General features: G+C 36.5%; 4 protein-coding genes across 5 annotated transcripts; 3 read left to right on the top strand and 1 right to left on the bottom strand.

Annotated features, from left to right (window-relative positions):
* Positions 1-2,938: 2,938 nt before the first annotated feature.
* Positions 2,939-4,588, bottom strand: LOC106402196 (homeobox-leucine zipper protein HAT2). The gene is made up of 4 exons (XM_013842884.3): positions 4,056-4,588; positions 3,661-3,950; positions 3,492-3,571; positions 2,939-3,399 (listed from the first exon to the last, which is right to left on the bottom strand). The coding sequence occupies exons 1-4, from the start codon at positions 4,204-4,206 to the stop codon at positions 3,090-3,092; spliced, it is 831 nt and encodes a 276-aa protein (XP_013698338.2). The 5' UTR covers positions 4,207-4,588; the 3' UTR covers positions 2,939-3,089.
* A 4,880-nt stretch (positions 4,589-9,468) lies between these two features.
* Positions 9,469-9,975, top strand: LOC106398599. Its single transcript, XM_013839126.1, has one exon. It carries the CDS (start codon positions 9,469-9,471, stop codon positions 9,973-9,975), a length of 507 nt encoding a protein of 168 aa, XP_013694580.1.
* Positions 9,976-12,733: 2,758 nt separating this feature from the next.
* LOC106397619 lies at positions 12,734-16,219 on the top strand. Of its 2 annotated transcripts, XR_007339957.1 has the most exons (5): positions 12,734-14,324; positions 14,448-14,594; positions 14,822-14,938; positions 15,258-15,931; positions 16,108-16,219. XR_007339957.1 is itself a non-coding variant. In XM_013838235.3 (4 exons), exons 1-4 carry the CDS (start codon positions 12,855-12,857, stop codon positions 15,867-15,869), a joined length of 2,346 nt encoding a protein of 781 aa, XP_013693689.2. In that variant the 5' UTR covers positions 12,734-12,854; the 3' UTR covers positions 15,870-15,935. The 2 variants fall into 2 exon arrangements, 1 of the variants encoding a protein (XP_013693689.2); XM_013838235.3 differs by lacking the exon at positions 16,108-16,219 and having other exon boundaries at positions 15,258-15,935.
* Positions 16,220-16,317: 98 nt separating this feature from the next.
* On the top strand, positions 16,318-18,144 carry LOC125610041. The gene is made up of 8 exons (XM_048781696.1): positions 16,318-16,383; positions 16,450-16,510; positions 16,581-16,759; positions 16,870-16,908; positions 17,018-17,107; positions 17,253-17,331; positions 17,418-17,545; positions 17,642-18,144. The coding sequence occupies exons 1-8, from the start codon at positions 16,318-16,320 to the stop codon at positions 17,735-17,737; spliced, it is 738 nt and encodes a 245-aa protein (XP_048637653.1). The 3' UTR covers positions 17,738-18,144.
* The last annotated feature ends 534 nt before the right edge of the window (positions 18,145-18,678 follow it).

Raw genomic sequence — 18,678 nt, 5'->3', positions numbered from 1 at the left:
ATGAAACTCATACAAGAAGCGAGATCAGACTGTAAGTATACGAACATCCCTTGTCTGCTTTCTTAAAAACTGTTTAAAACTGATGTCGATGGTGATTTATCTGATGATCTTGAGGAAGGTGAAACCTTTACAGTAGTGTCTGTTGAAAATATCGAAACTTTAGCATAGAAACAGAGTTTGGGTTGGTTAATTTTAACAAGTGATGATGCTTAAGATTCGTTTAACAAGTGATGATAATGATCTTGTGTTGGTTTGTTGATTTTAACAATTGATGATGCTTCTGTTTCAAAGTGAAACTAGATTTTGACCCGCCCTTTAAAGGGCGGGTATATTTTTTGTTTACATTTCTTTTAAAAAATTAATTTTCATATTTGTGCTTGAGAGATTCTGTAGGATACACATAAATTTTTTTTTGTCACAAATATAGCCCTTAAGGATCAAAATGACCAAAATATTTTATTAAGAGGTATGTTTTTGGGTTTATGGTTTAGAATTTAGGGTTTAGAGTTAATAATTTAGGGTTTAGGGTTTAGAGTTAAACGGTGGGCTTTTGGGGGTATGATTTCAAATTTTAAAAACTTTAAAAATTTTAAAATTTTCAAAATAAAAAAGTCTATTTTGGTCATTTTATTTTTTGAGGTCTATTTTTGTGACACAAAACTTAAAAATATATATATTTGAGAGAATTGCCTTTTGTGTTTTTCTTTGCATCATATTTTTATTTTTATAATCATATATTCATATTTGTGTAAAATATATATAGTTTTAGATGATTAGTAATGGTTTTGATAATTTTATTGAATTTGTGCAGGTTATAATATGTTTAACATTCTAATATAAATAATTTTTATTATGAAATATGTAATCAGATTTAAATAAAATCAGAATTTTTTTGACGTAATTAGTTAAAAAATATTCATACTCTAAAACCTAATGTTGAACCTACCTAAAAGTCTAGATCGAAACCGACTAAGTCCAACATATATACTCAAAAATATTGATATAAAGTAATTATTTAAATTTTTCTGAACTTAATTTGTAATATAATATTTTATGCGATGTTTTCATATTTGATAAGAATCCACGATCAACACAGAAATCTAATGATATGCATATAAATTATCTCCAATTTTGAATTAAATTATAAAATTTCTATTTAAGAACTCCATAAAATCTGGTTAAAACCTTGTAAGTTCTTCATTGACCCGTGATTTGGCTATGGTTGACCCGATAAAAACCTAGATAAATCTAATGATCTTTAAAAAATTAACTTAAATTTAATTTCATAATAAATTAGTCAAATAATTTTTATTTCATAAAACTGAGATAAAAATCTAATTATATTGGAATATTTAAAGACAATAAGACTATAAAGCACAAGATATTCAGGTCTAGCGGTTGTGGTAAGGAATGTTAGCTAATTTGTCTCGTGTTCGGATTTTGGGAAGTTTTTTTGTTTTTTTTATTTATTTTCATTTTATTATTGGCACAATCGTAATTAAACTGTCTTCCTCCTAAAGCCAGCTTTTAAGTTTCATGTAACTTTCACCATGGTTGCTATCTGAGTTTCTTTAACAGCTTAGCCTTTTTCTTATAAACGGCTTCTAAACGACTCAAATATACAGATCCGGTAGCCAATATTCGATTGCAATCATTCAAAAATCAAAATAGTAATTTTTTTTTATGAAACGATTTTTTAGCCGAGATTAAATTGATTCATATTGTTTTGGTAACTGCTTATGTAACTAATCTGTAGGAAGAAAGATAATCAATTATTATATTATAATACTTGGTTTATTTTTTAGTAGGTCATAACAATCGTAAAAAAAAAGAAAGAGGAAACTGTTTTTAGAAGATACAGTTACCAAAAAAAAAGATAATGCGGTAGTTAGTGTTTAAAAAAATATATTAATTATATAAAGAGAATAATTAATGGTTCCTTAAATAAAGGAATTAAATAGTTGGACTCAACTAATATCAATTGGGCATGTTCCTGTTTTAATAGTATTGATAAGTTTCGAAACTTAGTTCCATTCAAACAATCTAACCGATGCTTAACAAGAAGATAAAATTTGTTAAGGCTCTGTGATAGTTTCAAAATTTAGTTCCATTTAAACCAAGGTTTTAATTTTACTTTCTTTGTCGCTCTGTTTGTCTTTATGATTTGTGTCTCAGTTTGTTTGTCTTAATGCTTTGTGTCTGAGTCTGTAATGGTTAAAGTATGTTTCTCCTTTGCTGGTTAACATTGTGATGGTTTGCTTGTGTTCACTTTCTTGCTTTGTATGTTAGAAAGTGTGCTTGTGTTCACTGTCTTGTTTTACAGTAGCAGTGAGTCTGTTTTTGATTTGGCACCAATGCAGACAAACCCGAGATCACTGTCTTGTTAGAGTTGTGTCTGCTTGTGTTCCACCATTTATGATCGATATAAAGTAGAAAGAGCTGTTTCACTTCTTGTCGCGCTTGCTTACCGTATTTTCTTAAAAAAAAAAAAAAGTTAAGAACCTCAACGAAATTCTCCATTGGAAGGTGAGAAAATTAATTAGACTGTTCTAAACTTTTCAAATCACAATATCAATTACTTTTTTATTTGTTAGAGTCCCTAAGGGTCTCTACCCAATGGAGTTGCTCTAAGTAATTAAATTTAAACGTAACAAATGAATAAAGTTACTTTAACTTTTTGTTTGTATTAATAAGAAAATAGTGTAGGATAAACAAGTAGTTAACTCAACAGAAGAAAAAAAAAACATTAGAGACAAAAAGCATAGAGTCTCGATCCAGAACTTCGTTAAATGAATAATGTTTTAGGATAAATAGTTTCATGATTTTGCCAGAGTTGTAATTAAGATTTCTCACCTAGTCCAAAGTTACTAGAAAGATCATTTTTGTTTTTACATCAAACTAGTTTAAAATAGCTTCACAATTTGGTTACTATTGTAACTAATCTTAACTAATTTATATGTATATGAAGGTTACATCATACACAGCACTTAAATGAAAGAAGGCCAATCATCCAATATTACAATGACCCCACACAGCCACATTAATATCAAACCAACACAGCAACAAAAATCAACAAAACACGCTTCCCCTCACGATCGTGGACGCAAGGCTTCGAAATTTAGCCCATGAGCCACTTGACCAGCAGCACAAGCAACCCACGGATTGATCGGAACGGGCCGGTGATTGTGTTGATGGTTTGATGATGGACCAGCCACACGCTCACACGACGGACACATGATGAGTGTAGTCGGTGGAGTCATTTGGCCATAGAACTGTGGAGACAGCTTGAGAGTTCGAAGCTCCATAGCTTCTTTCTGAAGTCGCCTATTCTCCTCCGTTAGTTTCTCGACGCATCGCTTCAAGTATTCACAATCCACCTCCGTTTGCTTTAATTTGGTTCTGTACCAAACCAAGAAAAATCTCAGTTAAACCGAACCAAAACTAAACCGGATATAAATGCAATTTATTGCAAATTGGAGAAAATATCTCACCTTGCTCTTCTGTTCTGAAACCACACTTCCACTTGCCTTGCTGTCAGGTTCAACTTCTTGGCCAAAGCGAGCTTCTGTTTCTGTATAATTACAAAAATACCCTCGTTATTTCAGAGTTATTACAATTAAACCATTGGTCTCTCTGACAAGAGTTTTTTGTTCAACTTACGGGATTGAGAGTGTTGTGTTCTTTGAAAGTCTCTTCAAGAAAAGCAGACTGATCTTTAGATAATCTGAGCTTCTTCCTCGACGTTTCGCCGCCGTCTTCTTCTTCGTCGGAGGTTCCACGAGAGTAACCTCGATCCGGAGTGATATCATCGTGCTCAGAGATTCCTTCTCTCTCACTCCTCTTCCCGCCGCTTATGGTGCTCGAGATCGTACTGTTAGGAGAGGATACCCCCGGTTCCTCCTCGCAATCCACCGTTGTTGGAAGACTGTTCACATCTATTTTGCCAAGATCTGCGTTGAAGCAAAAACAAGACAGTCAAATACTGAAAAGCTTCAAGTAGAACACAAGATCTTGAGTGATTAAGTTGAAATCTGAGAGTTTTGTGGAGAAATTACCTGATGTAGAAGCAAATGTTTGGTTCCATGGAAACCTTTGGAGATTGTTGGATATGGACGAGTTAGGATTCTGAATCAGCTGAAGAGGTGTGTGATCTTGTGAAAGTCCTAAGCTTAGGCTCAAACCAAGATCTTCTTTTCTCATCATCATGACTTATTCTATTCTTATAGATCTAGACAAGATCAGAGAACAGAGGAAAACAGAAGACTAAGAGGGTTTTGATCTTTCTTTGTAGAGAAAGAAACCAAGAAGAAAGATACAGATGAGAAATGGTTTGTTTCTAAAGAGAGAGATCAGGTTTGTTGTGGAGAGAAGTAGAGAGAGATGGTGTGTGATGATATTGAAGGCAAAGAAGGGATTAATATAGGAGTTGAATGATGAGATTTTGTCAGGTGGCTAATTACAATCCATCATTATTGGTTTTATTTTCTATAGTCTATTACTTTATATCCTCAACTTGTCCCCTTTAGCTTTTGCCATGTCTTCCTTTTTTTGTACTTTCTCAGCATTATTGATATTTTATCTTTCATTTCCCACAAGAACCCATGTACTCAATTTTGTGTTGTACACATATGCATAGTTGTGTCTGTGTCTTGGGTCCTGAGATTTAAAACCAGTGTCATTAAAAGCAATAGAACTGTCCGTTCTACAATTGAGAGAATTTTAATAGTGCTTCAAGAAGAACATGGTTAGTTTAGATCATGTGATGTATAAAGGCTTCGAATGGTAACATCCGTCCCGCACCGCACCGCACTTAACAATAACAAAAATCTCTATATATACCATATATCTATACGTTTTTATAACTGTCAAAACCGCACCGCAGTTAAACCGCTTGTCCCGCACCGCTCAATCCGCTGTTACCATTCGGAAAGAAGTTAATGGATACTTGAATTTAATACTTAAATATAATATACAGTATCTCAGAATTATCCAGCTTCTTGCTTTACATGTAATATATATTGGAAAATGTTTAAATTTTGATTTACGGCATGCCAGACTGAGTCAAGTCTCCAACAGTGTAGCCAATTATTTGTCCAGATTTTTTTAAAAAAAATAGTTGAGAAAATGGAAATAGTTTTGGGGTTGGAGATAACACTGGATATAATGAAAGAATTGACTAATCGAGTGGTTGGTACAAAACACAATCGGTATGAATCTGAACTTCTTCAAAGTTGTGGGGCAATCAAAGGTTATAAACCAATCATATACATGTGAGGTGAATATTTACATATGAACAACATCATCATGGTTTCTACTTTTATGAACAATGACATTTTCAAAGCTATTCCTTTCTTTTTATTCCTCCAGTAACGTTTGTGCTTTGCCTTTATCTCTAACTTTAGTTTAACATGTTTTAAGTTTTAAATGTGAGCAATATTGGTCAAGGGTTTTAGTTACTTTGCGTACAATAACATGGGAGATGGAGCATGTGGGTCATCCCGTGTGATCGTGCGTTGCTGTTTCCTCACGCGCCAATGACACCGTGCGAAACCACGCGCCTCCATCAATGAACCTTGGCGTACTTTTTGGCGAAGAAGTTACCTACTCGTAGTTAGTGTTTAACTAGTTCAAATGCAGCGGCTGCAGTTACGTAAGTTTGAGGATACGGATTGTTGTAGTTTCTATAGGTTTTAAAAGATTTGTACGACTGGTTATATAGTTAGAAATTGGTGCATTTGCGGGATATTTATGGCTGATTAACTATCAAATGCAATGACGGTAAAATAATAAATTAAAAATATTTACATTTTATATAATTATAAAAATATCAAAAATCATAATATTATAATAAATATAGAAACTATATTAAGAAAGTTATATTTTAAATTTTTTAAAAATTATAGAAAATATTTTTATTTTAAAATTTTATAATATTAATTAAAATAGAGAAAAAGACTAGGATAGCACCAAACCAAGTTTATGTTCCCAAAGTAGCACTCAAGGTTCAAAGTCACAAAAATAGGTTTCATTAAAGAGGTAAATATACACTTATACCCCTTGGGTTAATTAATCCAAACCTTAGGGTTTAGAGTTAAGGGGTGGGGTTTTGGAATTAGGGTTTAAAATTTTATAAAAAAAAAATATTAAAATAAAAAATAAAAATTTTAAAAACAGTTTTAAAAAGTATTTTTAAATTATAAAAAGAAAATTTGAAAAAAAAAAAAAAAAAGTTGTAAAAATTTCGAATCTGAAAACATATAATCTGAAACTATAAAAAAAAAATCTTTTTTTCATTTTTTAATTTTTATTTATTTTTGTTTGTTTATTTAATTTTAAACCAAGGGTATTAAGGATATTTTACCCTTTAATGAATGTCATTTTTGTGACTTTCTCCTTCTAGTGCTATTTTTGAGACATAAACTTCAAAAGGTGCTATTATTGACAATTACCCATTAAAATATAATAGATATATTTTAGTATTTTTATAATTTCAATTTAAAATTTTTACTGAATATTTTTATTTTTGTATTTCTATTTTTTTAAAAGAAAAGAAAAAAGATTTATTCTTCCGTAACCGCAAACGCTAGTTGAACCAAGTTTTTGAATTTATGAGGTTTAGAGCGGTTTGAAACAGTTTAGTGCAGTTTGAGTGATTGTTGTAAAACGCAAACAACCGCTACCGACCGCAAAAATTACGTTTGCAGGTGGTAGCAGAGAAACCAGTTATACACTTACAATAAAAGATTTATCAATGGTTGATAAACACATCGGTTTCTCGGTTATAACCGAACCGAACCATTCGGGTTTGGAAAATCTTCAACCGAATGGTTTGAAATTGACTTTTGTTCGGTTTGAATCTATTTCGGTTTGGTTGGTTCAGTTTGACTCGGTTCGATTTGGTTTTTTTTTCCACCTCTAAAAAATGATAGATAAAAAAGAGAAAATGATGCGGAATAAAAATAGAGTGTTGTAAACATGTAACCAATGTTTATAGTCTTAAACAAGAAACTAGAACAATTAATGTGATGAAAGTAATACATTAATAATTGCCTTGGTGGCAAAGATGGTTAAAATTTCATCAGAAAATATTTTTGGTGACATCTTAAATCTGCAAATATAATAACTTATATAGTTATATTACAAATTTTAGACAAACTTGATGGAACGTCTAATTTAGAGATTTTCTCAAAAAAAAAAACATCTTATAGTTAACAAATAGAAAAATTTGAAAGTTAACAAATAGAAAAATTCCATAAAAATATTTCAGCTAAATTTAGTTAAACTTTTTAATACTCAACTTTTTGTTACTCAGTTCCCCAACTAATTATTAAATTTTCAAAAAAAAAATTCGAAGGAAAAAAATAAATTTGTTTTTTATTTCAAAACAAAAAACTCAATATTTAAAACTTAAATTTTTGTACAAAATTAAATATCATCCACAGTTTAGTTACTTTTATTTCTCAAACACCAAATAAAAGTGGAATTTTCTGAACTCTTTTTGTAAATTTTAGAAAATTTGAAAATTTTGCTTAAAACTTATTAGTATTATATATTAAAATAAACAAAATTTGAGTTTTAAACAAGACACATTTTTAAAATTTTATGTATTAAAATGAGCAAAATAATTGGTTAAAATATTAAACTGGGTAGTGAAAAAGTTTGGAAATTAAAAAACTTACTAAAATTTAGTTGAAATATTTTTATTGAATTTTCCCTTAACACGTCTGACTCAGATACAATCTTGTAATGAAGCATTCATTTACAGATTCGCTAGTATTCATTCTAATGACAGTAGCCATAACAACAACTCTCTCTACCTATTTCTAGACGTATAGTCTGTTTATGATCAAAATGATCACACACTTCACTTGCACCCATGATACCACGAATAAACCCACATACACCATAATAATTGTAGCACATACTTAATTATTTTAGAGCTACTTTATTATCTTTTTAGAAAAAGGTTTATATCTAGTTTTACCTCCATCAAAATTAGGCTTGAATTGATCTGGTCAAAATTATTACTGAACATTGATGAGGAAAAAAAGATGAGGAAAAAAAGAAATGTGAACTTTTAACAGCATTTGCTCAATTTTTTTTTAAAAAAAAAAACTTTTAACGGCATTATTCCAAATCCAAACTAATTAGTAAAGGAAGTGTTATCACGTGCTCTCGTAGAGCGTGAAAGAATTCGGCAATTGGCGACAATTATTGAGAGCATATGATGATTTTCGTGGCAATAAGTATCATTATTTGTAGGACCCACGCTTTTACAGAAGATCCGACAGTATGTCGGAGCAGTGTTTCAGTGTGATCTGCTGTCCCACGTGTCCACGAGCACACGCATTAACTAAATGCGCGTTCGTTCACGCGCGCATGTTTTCTTATAATCATTTCTTCTTGATTAAAAAGGAATCCACATTCCAACAAAGCAGTATGACAAAGCATGATAGTATATATATTATGAAAATAGAAATTAAACACAATCGGCAAACCAAACAAAAAATCATAGACAACCGAATAATATAACAGTATTATTGTAATCATTCTATGTGTTTTGCATTGTGTAGGACTAATAATTGTGGTTTTGCTTAATCATATCTTTCATGCATGTGTATATTAGCTTTGATTGATCTTTACAGCACTGGCCGTAGAATGAAGTCATCATTGGCGAGATCTAATCATTTTTCGATATTCAATATGTTCTCTAGACCTAACTAACCAATAATTTTCTAACTAAATATTTTTGTCCAATTGTTTTATCACATGTACCTAAACTACTAAGTGGAATTTTTGATTTAATTTTCTTTTCCAGATTTAGGGAAAGATTAATCATCAGACAAATTTGCATCACATGATTGTTGGATTGTTATATTTTCCATATAACTGAAGCTTTATGAACATATATCAAAGGGTAACATTTTGATTGTTTCTGACGTTTAAATCTAGGCTTATTATGACTGTCCGTAATATGATCATTGAGATTCCCATGCCCAAAATAAATAGACCGATTTAGAATTTCATCAATGGTATATATACTATATAGACAAATTTGATTGAAAGTCTAATTACGTCAATGATTATAAGGAAAGAATGAAAATGGTATGATTTCTTCGATGCTGTATTGGTGACGGTAGAACCGCCAGTTTCTGGTATGATTTCTGGACTGATCTAGGCCCCCTGATTCAAGCTTTTGGCCAGAAAGGGCCACGGAATCTCCGTATCAGACTAGGTGCTTCTGTCATTGAGGCCACCGTTAATGGAGAATGGTCTCTTCCAGCAGCAAGATCGGACGTCGCGGAGACGCTTCAGACGGTCCTATCAACTATGACTCCTCCAATCTTGGAGAGAGGCAGCGACAAGTATCTATGGCGTAACAGGGAAGGCCACTTTGTTCCTAAGTTTTCCACTAAGGCAACTTGGCACTCCATCCGTGAGATAGCTCCTACGGTCCAGTGATACTCAATGGTCTGGTTCAAGGAGGAGATTCCTAGATGCTCCTTCATTACTTGGATGGCTATGCTATCAAGGTTACCAACAAGAGACAGGCTTGCTTCTTGGGGTCTTGCTGTTCCCTTGCAGTGTGTTCTATGCTCTACGGAGTTTGAATCTCATCCGCACCTTTTCTTCGGATGTCCTTATGTTGGTGCGGTCTGGTCACGTTTCTGTGGTCATGTCATTGCCTCACCACCACTGTCGTTTCAGGAAGCTGCTGTTATTCTTTCTAATCACCAGGTGGTTTCTTCTGCGTCTCTTCTTGCGGTGATTAAGCTGCTGCTGCAATGCATTATCTACTGCGTTTGGAGGGAGAGGAACTCTCGAATCTTCCGGCGAGAGTCGTCGTCTGAAGCTGCTGTTGCTGCTCGTGTAGATCGCCTGGTACGTGACCGCCTCATCTCCATCCCGCCGCCTTCTGATGCAGCTCCTTCTCCCCTCCTGGTGTACTTCCGCATTCCACCGCCTGACCCCTAGTATGTTCTGCTCTAATCTGCTCTTTCTACTTGTAACTGCTTGCTCTATTTTCTTGTTGTAATAAGTGGATCACCACAAACATTGTAAAAGGAAAGTCTTGGTATGAATTTTAACATTTACACCGAAAAAAAAAAGAATGAAAATGGTCTGAAGAATCTTCAAAGCAAGCTTCGAAATTGTAATAAAAAATGGAAAAAGAGGACCAAGTTGATTAGTGCTTAGTTCTTAGCATACCATGTGGAACTGACGTGGTGCACATATTCCTATGCGAACAAAACCCACCCATTACAGCGAAGCACACGTGTGTGTGACACCCACACGTGCACTTCTAGTTAAAATATTTGTAGTCAAAGGTCAAACATCCGTTCATCCTTTTCTTCTTTGATTCTTTCTACATGTTTTTTCTTGTTTTAATTTTTAGTTAAACAAATATATCATATCCAGTTGAGCAATCCCAAAAGGAGTACATGAATTTGAAAGTGTTATTCTCAATGTTAGGAGCTAAAAGTCTTACAATAAGCTAACATGTATGAACATAATATTTCAGACAAAACAAAAAATATTGAAATACTCAGCTATAAGCATCAGAATGTTTATTATTTGGTTTAGGCAATTGAATTAACAAATTATCTAAATTTGGTCGGTTTCACATATTTAAATTTAAAACACTGCACATTCTTTACAAACGATGATTTTGAGAATTTCTGTCTGTAGTAAAAATAATAATCATAAGAATGCAATTACTGGGTCTTACTTGCATTTTGTGAAATGGTTGGCAGATTGTGAAGCTCCATCACGAAAAACTTGGAGATCTCGCTCTGAAGATGCACTAGAAATATCATAAACCAGAAAGTACTTTAGTGAAGAAGTGTTATTAAACAAAACAAAACAAAACAGAAAGCTCTTGTTGAGTTTTATTATTATATGAGTCTCTCTATAAACAACTGGTGTACAATAATAAACAACCAGAGTAACTTACATTGCTGAAATTCAAGGGTTTATCTCAACAACCCATTAATGGAGTTATCAAATAGATTCAACGTAATCAAGATTGAGCTTGAACTCAGCAAGAACACCTTTTGGGCCGTCCGTGTTTACAAGAATTCGAGCAATGCCAATAATTTTAGTTTTCTCTGTTTTTAACTATCCTTAATAAATTAAAAATCACCCATTTCAGTCACATATTAATCCTAGAGGATGGAAATATGAGAAAATGGTAGTAGTCTCCAAAAAATATCAGTGACATGGTTGTTGAATTGTTTTTTTTTTCCGTCTGGATAATTTTTAATTAAAGAAAACGGGCCAAGCCCAGATAACATATTCCGAAGCCCAGATACAACTAAAAGGCAACAGGCCCAAAACATTAAAACCGAATCCATTAACGGGCCGTCGGCCCAACCATTTAACTCCCGAACGACGTCGGCCGAACTACGCAACAAGGAGGGTGGCAACTGAACACGTGTGAGCATCTAAACTCTCAGGACGACACGCGTCGCCACCATCTCGACTTGACCGTCTTCGCCGCAGGTCTCCATCGGTACCACATCACCGCCACTTCCTTTCGCCGGAGCTCATAACCTGGAGAGCCTCCGTCGAAACCATCTCTTTTCTTCGCTTCATCAACTCATCGGAGAGCCTCAACACTCTTCGAGAGCTCCTCCGACAAGGCCCAACCTCTCAAACACTAAACCCGCAAGACAACCAACCAGATCTAAAGAACGGATCCTAAAAACCCTAAACAAACCCACTGATATACCTACAGCCGACGACGCAAGGCTGTGGTAGCCATCACCTCCCGGCGACTAGAACCGACTACGGCGAAACTGAAGAAGCTTCCACCTCGCGGCGACAAGAACCGGCGGCGGCGAAGCTGTGGAAGCCTCCACCTCCCGGAAACAGGACCCAACCAACTATCATCTTCACCGCGCCAACCCTCCAAGTAACCGCGTCTTCACTCCAAGATCAGAACCACCACGGTGGGTGTTTGGCCAGAGGTCAGACAAGGCGGCCACTGAAGGAGATGAGGAGAAGACAATTCCAAAACTATTAAACTGAAGGACGACGGACTCCGGCGTCGGCACGGACGCTCACGCGCCGACCGAACGCCGAAACCACCGCAGATCTACTTTCTCTCTCTTTCAACTTTCTCTCTGTTCTTCTTCAAGTTTATGGTTGTTGAATTGTATTCAATTCATTTTTGTCAATATATTTTTTGGAATTAGTTCTCACCAAACAAAAAAAAAATGGTACTAAAATTTTCATAATTACCATCTCAATAATTTTTTCGGAAGCAGACATGACTTGGGCCTTAGGATCTGCGTAGGCCCAAAATTCTTTGGGTCAACCACAATTAAAAACCCTCTTTAGTTTGGGCCAAATTTTATTAGAACCTCAATCAAACAAACATTTACTTGCTCCAGACCCCATTGCATGATAAATTAGATAATACATAGGATAACATCGCCTCTAGATTTTAAGAGATCATATTGGAAACTTTTTCCTTGGCTGGATTCTGCTTGCAGCTTTGAGTAGATGCACAGATGCAGAAATCCAGATGGGCTAGACTTAAATGAGCTTGTAATGGGCCTTAATGACGTATCAAAATCGGGAGCGTTCAATTCAGGGCGCTCACTCGAGAATGTTCCCGCGTTCACCCGATGACCTCTTCGGTAAAAGTTAATTAATGAGAAGTTAACCGCCCTCACATAAGCCGACGCCACGTGTCACGTAACGCCCTCTTTTTCTTCCTCTGGTTGATTTCCTTTTTGTCCCATTTGGCCTTTTTGGGTTTCTCATTCACAAGGCGCGATTTAGGTCTCACTCACATTTCAAACCCTTCTTCTCCGGCGTAAACCCTAGTTTCGTCACCGTATCTAGCTATGCTTCCGCACTCGTACACCGTCGATTCACTCTCGCTATCGCAAGACCTCGCATCAACCATACTCGCAGCTTCGACGCCGTCGGCTATCTCCGCGGCTTGCTCTTCCGTGGAATCGTTTCTTCACTCGCATACGCCTGATCAGTGCCGCCATTTCTTCTCCATCACCTTCCCGAGCTTAATCTGCAAGATCTTCGGCTTCGGCGACGCAACCGCTCCATCTCCGGCTCAATCGTCTTCCCCGCCGAACGGTTGGATCGATGTAATCACGGCGGGTAACGATTCAGATCTATCGGGAAGAGTGTTCTCTCTCTTATCCCCTAGTGGAATACTCATGAGCTCAATCTTTGCCGTCGACAAGTTATCTCTCGTTAAATACGTTTTCCCTACCGAACGTTTACCTGAGTACGCTCGGTTCATGCTATCAAGCGAGAAAGATCGAACCGCGTTATCTAATTTGTGCCCCTTTCTGAAAGGTAAAATCGAGGAAGGTGCATCGTGTGAAGTTCGGGTCAATGTTTTCGAGTATTACATGTTTTGGCTCTCCTATTATCCCGTTTGTAGAGGAAACAACGAGAGTTCGTCTATGAATATGATTCCCATTCCAAAGAAAAAGATGTCTAGGTTAGAGAGCTGGACGCGTATCAAAGGCTTTCCAGGGAGTAGCAAGCGTGATTCAGATCAGAAGGTGGAGTGTAATCTCTACGTGAAGATTCTTTACTCCTATCTGAAAGCGTTTGTTCCTGTTTTTTATTTGAACGCGCACCAGCCTTATCGTAGCTCTCTTTTGCAATACGGAAATGGATTTGATGGGTCTTTAATGGCGAGAGCTGAGTTCTTGGTGAGTCTGTTTGTTCACTATTGGATTGTTGAGAATGACTTTTCACCGTTTCCTGTTGTTACGGCTAAGTCTTTTGGTGTTGCGCCTCCGCCTACTTGTGGGTTGGAAGAAGTTGTGAAGTTGCTTGTCAAGTATCTGAATTTGAGCTGGGTTACATGTGGTGTTGGTAGTGAAAACTATATTGAGCATGGCGAGAGTCCACGGTGGAAGACACCTACTTCAAGATCATCATCCCATGTCGCTAATTTGAGCCTCAGGCCACTCACTTCCTGGAATAGCCATTTACAGAGGCCTCTTTATCGGTATATATTGAGGAGTTTCTTGTTCTGCCCCATTGGGAGTTCTATTAAGAATGCATCTCAGGTGTTCTCTATATGGGTTGCGTACCTGGAACCATGGATGATCAGTTTGGATGATTTCTCAGATCTCGAAGCTGCTTTAAATGGATCTATAAAAGATGCTAAAAAGGAAGAGTCTTATGAATCACGTGGTTGTGGATACACGTCTTTGTGGCAGAGCTATGTGATATCAAATTATCTCTACTACAGTTCTCTGGTTATGCATTTTATTGGCTTTGCGCACAAGTTCCTTCACACAGATCCAGAAACAATAACTCAGATGGTTCTGAAGGTTTGATCCTTTGCTTAAGCTATATTTCTCAGACATGGTTTCATGTGTTAGAATATGGATTGCAAGACTTTTGTTTCTAAATCTTAACGTGACTGAATGAATCTACTGCGTTTTTCTAAACAGGTGATGAGTATATTGACATCGTCCAAAGATCTTTTGGTTCTGATGAAGAATATTGACAAAGCCTTTCACTCTAAACAAACTGGACCAGGAAATTCAACAGTGAACGAGCTCTCTAGATTTGTTCCTTCTATCCGTGAGCAGTTGAAGGTATGCCTATGTTTTCCCTCAATACCATTTGTTATCTGTTCTCTGTTCTCTGGGATCATCATAAAGTAAACAAAACACTGTAGAAGCAACCCCTCAATATTATTTATTCGTCATCATAGCACCCTTGGAAATTTAGGCGCTTGCAACTAACACTTTTGTTAAAGTAAGCAAAACACTGCAGAAGCAACCCCTTTGAAATTCATGTTTAATTGCTTGTTGAACTTCAGGACTGGGAAGATGGGCTGTGCGAGAGCAATGCTGATGGGTCATTCTTGCATGAAAACTGGAACAAGGACCTGAAACTCTTTAATGATTGCGAAGATGGCGGGCAACAACTGCTTCAGGTTTAATGTCTTCCCTCTATTATCTACTGCAGTGACAGTTTAGGAATATAAAGCAGAAGGAGGTTGATATTTTGTAGGATAGTATCTAGAACTGTGTTTGAAAATTGCTCTATGTAAACATACTTTCAAAACTTATTCTTCTGTCGTAGTTTGTTTTAGTCCTCTACTAGATGTATCGAGGAGCCATCAGTCCATGAGAACACATCTGCGCACTTGCTATCTAATTTTAGTTGTAGAGGCATTTGAATCCCTTAGTGAAGTGGAGCTTAAATGTCTTCAACATTTTTCATACCCTCTTTGTTCTTTTGTACAATTGCAGCTATTCATTCTGCGCGCAGAAGCCGAACTGCAAGCTGTGCCAGAGAAAAACCTCTCGGAAGCCCTAAAATGCGTAGATTCACTAAATCAAGTGGTGTCTAACTTCTTTGGCGGGCATGTCATAAAACCAATCGCTTTTTCCTTAGAGATGGACCATCCCCAAAAAAACCGCGATGAGCTCTTCAAGCCACGCGGTGCTAGGAACCAAATGGCAAGCAGTGTGAAGTACAAAGGAGACTGGATGACCCGTCCCGTGTCAGAAGACGAGGTTGCATGGATGGCTAAGCTACTAATCAACATCTCCATCTGGCTCAACGAACGTCTCGCGCTAAACCAACCTGTGACCAACAATGACAAGAAGGAGAATTCAGAGTCGGTGTCGTATGTAGACGTATCTGAGGTGGATGCGAGGAACGTTACTGGAGCTGGAGATGCGGGGAGGATGATACTGCGAGGGGTGGTGATGGTGTGTAGTTCGGTGTTGCAGCTGATGAGAAAATATGGTGTTCGAGTCAACCTCCGGGTCATGGCGTCCAAGAAGTTTCTAACGCTTTTATTTCTATATGTCGTGTTTGTTGTACTCAAAAGGTTTGTCACTAGGATGATTTGGTAGAAAGTCCCAAGTATAGTATGTAATGGCCAATGGGTATAGCACAATGATGACCCTCCTTCTCTTGGAGAGTGTTTCGAAAGCATTAAGACCGAGTTTTTTTTTTTTGGGTATTTACGTGTTGCTGCCACTAGCTATTGATTGTCTCTCTTCGATCATCTCGCTCAAGATGATCATGTATTCTATTTGCAATCTGATGGTAGTTGAGATTCATTGTAAGTAGGAGTTAGATAATTCGATGTGGATTTTGTTGTCGCCTTCTTCAGTTAGTTTTGATTTCAATAGGTGAACGGATGATCCGGCCAATTGGTGATACTTAGATTTATGATTGCTCAACCTAATATTGAGAAACTTCTCCTTGGTCATACTTTTCTGAGATGATGTGATTACGCCACTAATAAGCAATGTTACGTCTGTATCAATCTTGTGTTATCTTATAAGTGATCATGTGATGCAGAGTCAGCAAGATACGATTACACCTTTTCAGATTCTTGGTGGTGAAGCTCAAGTTGTTCAGGTAAAAGAGCTTCATCTTTTCTTCTTCTTGTTGTTATAAATCATATCGTCCTTATAACTATTACAGCCACTGATTGTTCCCAAGCAGATAATGTTAAAGTCAGAGGAGAAAGTCCTGGTACTTCCCTGTAAAATTACTTCTCTATTCAGTTTATTTACTATTGATTTGTGTTACTAATTTGTTTTACGGTATTGTAGGTTCCATGTGCTACATGTCTGGGTCCGTTGAGATGGAAAATACATATACTCCTGAACAAGAAGTTGGAGTCTTGCAGTGGATTTTGGGCAAGAGTGTAAGCAGCGTAGTTCTTCGGAATACGGGGCCAAACGATGGATTTGTGGGTATTGCTGCACCTTATTTGGCTAGGATTCTCCCGGTTAGTGATTTTAAGCTTTCCATGTTGCTATAATCCTCCTCTTTATCACCCTCGTCTGGTATAAGTTTCTCATTGTATTTTTGATCTTTGGTAGTTTTGTTTCCCTGTAGATCGATTTGGCAATGTTTGGAGGTGAGATCTTGTGCCAGGTAGAGTCTCTGTTCCTAAACTCTCAGCTTCTTCCTCATTTAAATCAAGGTTCTTCAGAGTTTGCGTAAATTTAAAAACCTTTTGTCTTTTTTTGTTGTTGTTGAGTAGCCAGATGCATTTCTTTGTTCCATCAATGATGTAAAAGTTGTCAACTCCGTTGACCAGACGGCAAGAAACATCGTTGTCGCTGGTTCAGAGGTAAGAAGAAACAATTCACTGCGCTTACCTTTACTGATATGTTTATTTTTACATAGGAAAGCCTCGCATATTAAAGAGATGCAGTTTCTACATTAGTATTATTACCAATCCTATAAATCCTTGTCTGGCTTATACTCACGTTAAGGTTGTTGTTGTAGGGATTTCTGGGACAGCGCTTATCTGGACAAGGTCTTGCTTTCATCCTAGCCTCGCAGGTGGCTCAGGTGAGTTTTAATCTCAACCAAAATGCTGTTTCTGTTTACGCCTTATCCCCAAAAAGAGACTGACATTACCATCTCAAACATGTTAGTTGTACAAAAAGTTCTGGAGGTAGGAGAAGTTCTTAACATTGACGTGTCTTGCATCGCTGCTCTCACTCCCTCTATCGATGTCCAAATCAAATACAATAATGCTCCTCTGAGACGAGCAGTATTCGGGGTATATTTACACTCTCCTTTGCATCCTAAACTTTTTAAGGAGTAGAAGATTCATTACTTCTCTCATTTATCTGACTCTCTCTGTGCAATCGAAAAGGGTGATAACGTGGTAATGGCGACTCTAACGGGACCAGGCATCGTCTTCATCCAAAGTTTACCATTCCATCGGCTCTCGCAGCGTATCGCAAGGTAAAACCAACAATCCCAAATCTTACTTTTGGTGGCTTTGTTAGTAACAAAAGCTTTTGCAATAGGTCGGTTACGTCACCAAACATGAGAGAGAATCCAAGGTTGTTGATACAGATAGCGTTGTTTGCGTTCCTTGCTTACGTAGTGATTCTATCTTCGTTGATCTTAACCGACGTTTGAAAGCAGAAAGACAAGTTACGATTTTCTCCGACCAAACATCAAACTAACGATGCTATTGTCTCCACGTAGCATGGGGTTTTGGACGTTTGGATAGAATGAAAATGAAATCATACAGCTCACCATTTTCTTTTTGAGTTACGAGTGGGTTCAGGCACACGTGTTTAGTTACAAGATCAAATAACCTCTTTTTTCTTTTAGTAATAACTAGTCTTTAAAAGAAACGTTGACCGTTTCTTACTCCTGAGTTAACATGAATTTAAGTGTGTTACCACTTTGCTCAGTTTTACAAAAGAGATTTTAATATTGTTTCAATATCCTTATGAGATGTACGATTTTAAATCTGATTCATGGAAGGTTCTTGCTATCAACACTCCCCCAGAAGGAGATATCTGTTTTTGTGGGAATGCTCTATCTCTAAAAGGAGATGCTTAGAGCATGTTTATTGCACGTCTCTTAGATTGGATCTTTTAGCGTATATACGGTCTCTTATCTTTTAACTAAAAAAAGTTAAGAGACGTCTCTTATATCTCTTATTTAAAGTTAAAGCTAATGCCTAAAACAACATTAAGAATACCCCCTCAGACACCATTGCCAACAAAACCTACGCATAAAGTTAATGGAGCAGCGCATATATAGGAAATGCCAACAAAACCAGCAATCTCAACCCTGAGAATAACGAAAGATACTCACATTCTTTCTAACCCATTCTCTCTTTGACGGCAACCAAATGAAAATCTCTCAAAGCTCAGTCAACAACAAAGAGCA

This window comes from Brassica napus, chromosome A6 (assembly GCF_020379485.1).
Source record: "Brassica napus cultivar Da-Ae chromosome A6, Da-Ae, whole genome shotgun sequence".
Classification (NCBI taxonomy): Eukaryota; Viridiplantae; Streptophyta; class Magnoliopsida; order Brassicales; family Brassicaceae; genus Brassica; species Brassica napus.
The sequence above is the reverse complement of the archived record's forward strand: the minus strand, read 5'-3'. Positions and strand labels throughout refer to the sequence as shown.